A 1,891-nucleotide genomic window follows, 5' to 3' on the forward strand; every position below is an offset into this window, starting at 1 on the left:
GTAATATTTCTGTCCTAAGTGAAAACCCACCTTCCAGGTATTCAGGATTGACTTTCCTCGTTCGAACATCAGTAAATGCATTGGAAGTAATTTACTCCTGGGAGCACACGACGTCGAAACGCTACGATTTGTAACGGCAAAAGCTTGTGTGGAGTTCGGACGCCTCACCGCGGCGCGCGATCCAGGTACAGCACCTGTGCCGAGCTCGAGCCGGGACTTGGGCTGAGGGGCACGTGGCCCGTTTGATTGACAGGAACAGTGTTGCCCATTCGCGGTAAAGCACCAATGAGGAGGCGGCACAAGGCGCCCGCTGCGCACTTTACCTGTGGCAGGATTGCAAGCTGAGGAAAGGAAGCAGCGCCGGAGGAGGCAACAGGTCAGATTGCTGAGGGGCAGGCGCACTCACATCGTAGGGCAAAACAAGGTTTACCTTATCTTCAGCCGGCACTGGGATCATAAACCACTGGGACAAAGTGCGTGGACTTATGGCAAACATGGACTAACAACTAAGCGGAGTAAGGAAGGCGATTCGATCATTTGAAGTAGTAAAAATTGTTCTACTGCAGATCAAGTCAAAGCTTGTGAGAGGCGAACAGGTGAGCCGGTAAACAGAAGTGATGATGTGGAACTCAGCAGAAAGTTGGAGGTGGCATTGTTTTTTTAATGTTTTGTGCTGTTTTATGTTTTCCGCAATGAGGTTTTATAAACAAGGGAAATTATTGGTCTGCCAATGCAAGCAGTAATCTCTAGTCCTCCAATGACACTGTCCGTGTTTTAAAGCAGGTCAAGAGTGCGAAGAAGTGGCCGGGAAATGGCTGACGGTGGGAAGACCAGTTGGTGGAAATCGATGACCACGAAGAAGAAGCCGAAGGAACTGGCAGACAAGGGAGCAGGACTGGAGAATGTGCAGTCGTCCACGGATAAAACGGCGACTCAGGAGAACAAACATCCCAATTATATCGAGGAAAAAGAATACGTAGACCCCAAATCAGAAAAAGGCTTTAACGAGAAAAGCACACGCAGGAACCTGAAAATCTCTCGCTCCGGACGTTTCAAGGAAAAGCGCAGAGTCAGGGCTACTTTACCGGACAGCCCCAAGTTTTTTGAAGGCAACGCGAATGGAAATACAAATGATGAAAACTAGTGCAAAATACAATTTCTAAAGGCGCTGTCCGGTGTATTAAAGACCGCTCAACGAACTCTAATGGGAGATTTTACAGCCGTTAATTTAATAGTGATAAAAGCTGAAATTAAAGTGTCAATTTATATTACCTTGAATATTTTATGAATTATGTGTTAAATATTTATTTGTTGTAATGCAGATACCTACTGGTGTAGATTGATTTTTACGGCTCCTGAATTCTTTCCCTTTCAGGTGCAGAGACAGGCAGTGAAATTCTCTGCGGGTGAGAATTATTAAGAAACGCTTGTTCTGATTCAGAACTTTTTGGGGGAAAATGATTCAAGGTATTAGTTTATATTGAGAACGCTACCTTTAGCAAACATTTTTGTCTGTGGCTGTTATGAAGCTTGAGGTCTAAAACAGCGTCAACTCCCGACCAAACCAATTGTTTATATTTGAGAAAGGGGTTAATTTTGTAATAAAATAATATTTTCAAGACAATTCATATCTGTATTGTTTCATATTTGCTGAATACTGTTTTTTTCCCCTCCTGTAAGGTTCACAGAAAAGTGCTTTCTCCCCTTTTGGCCTATTATAAAAGTTAATCATTTGCTAAAATATAGCCTAAGACTGAAATGCAACACACCCAGTAATCCAACACGTAGAACATTTTCTTTAGAGGATAGTGCTTCTGGAATTTTGCCACGAAATTTGTAAATTGTTTTTGGATCAGTCAAGATCACAACTTTCTTGGGGAAATTGTTCTCC

At 43.3% G+C, this 1,891-nt stretch overlaps 1 protein-coding gene across 3 annotated transcripts; it reads left to right on the forward strand.

The window, feature by feature from the left end:
- Positions 1-337: 337 nt before the first annotated feature.
- Positions 338-1,611, forward strand: LOC121276524 (proline-rich protein 15-like). Of its 3 annotated transcripts, none has more exons than XM_041185033.1 (2): positions 338-596; positions 781-1,611. In XM_041185033.1, the coding sequence occupies exon 2, from the start codon at positions 812-814 to the stop codon at positions 1,142-1,144; it is 333 nt and encodes a 110-aa protein (XP_041040967.1). In that variant the 5' UTR covers positions 338-596; positions 781-811; the 3' UTR covers positions 1,145-1,611. The 3 variants fall into 3 exon arrangements, with proteins under 3 accessions (XP_041040967.1, XP_041040966.1, XP_041040968.1); XM_041185032.1 differs by having other exon boundaries at positions 784-1,611; XM_041185034.1 differs by having other exon boundaries at positions 338-515; positions 784-1,611.
- The last annotated feature ends 280 nt before the right edge of the window (positions 1,612-1,891 follow it).

Source organism: Carcharodon carcharias, chromosome 3, assembly GCF_017639515.1.
Source record: "Carcharodon carcharias isolate sCarCar2 chromosome 3, sCarCar2.pri, whole genome shotgun sequence".
Taxonomy (NCBI): Eukaryota; Metazoa; Chordata; class Chondrichthyes; order Lamniformes; family Lamnidae; genus Carcharodon; species Carcharodon carcharias.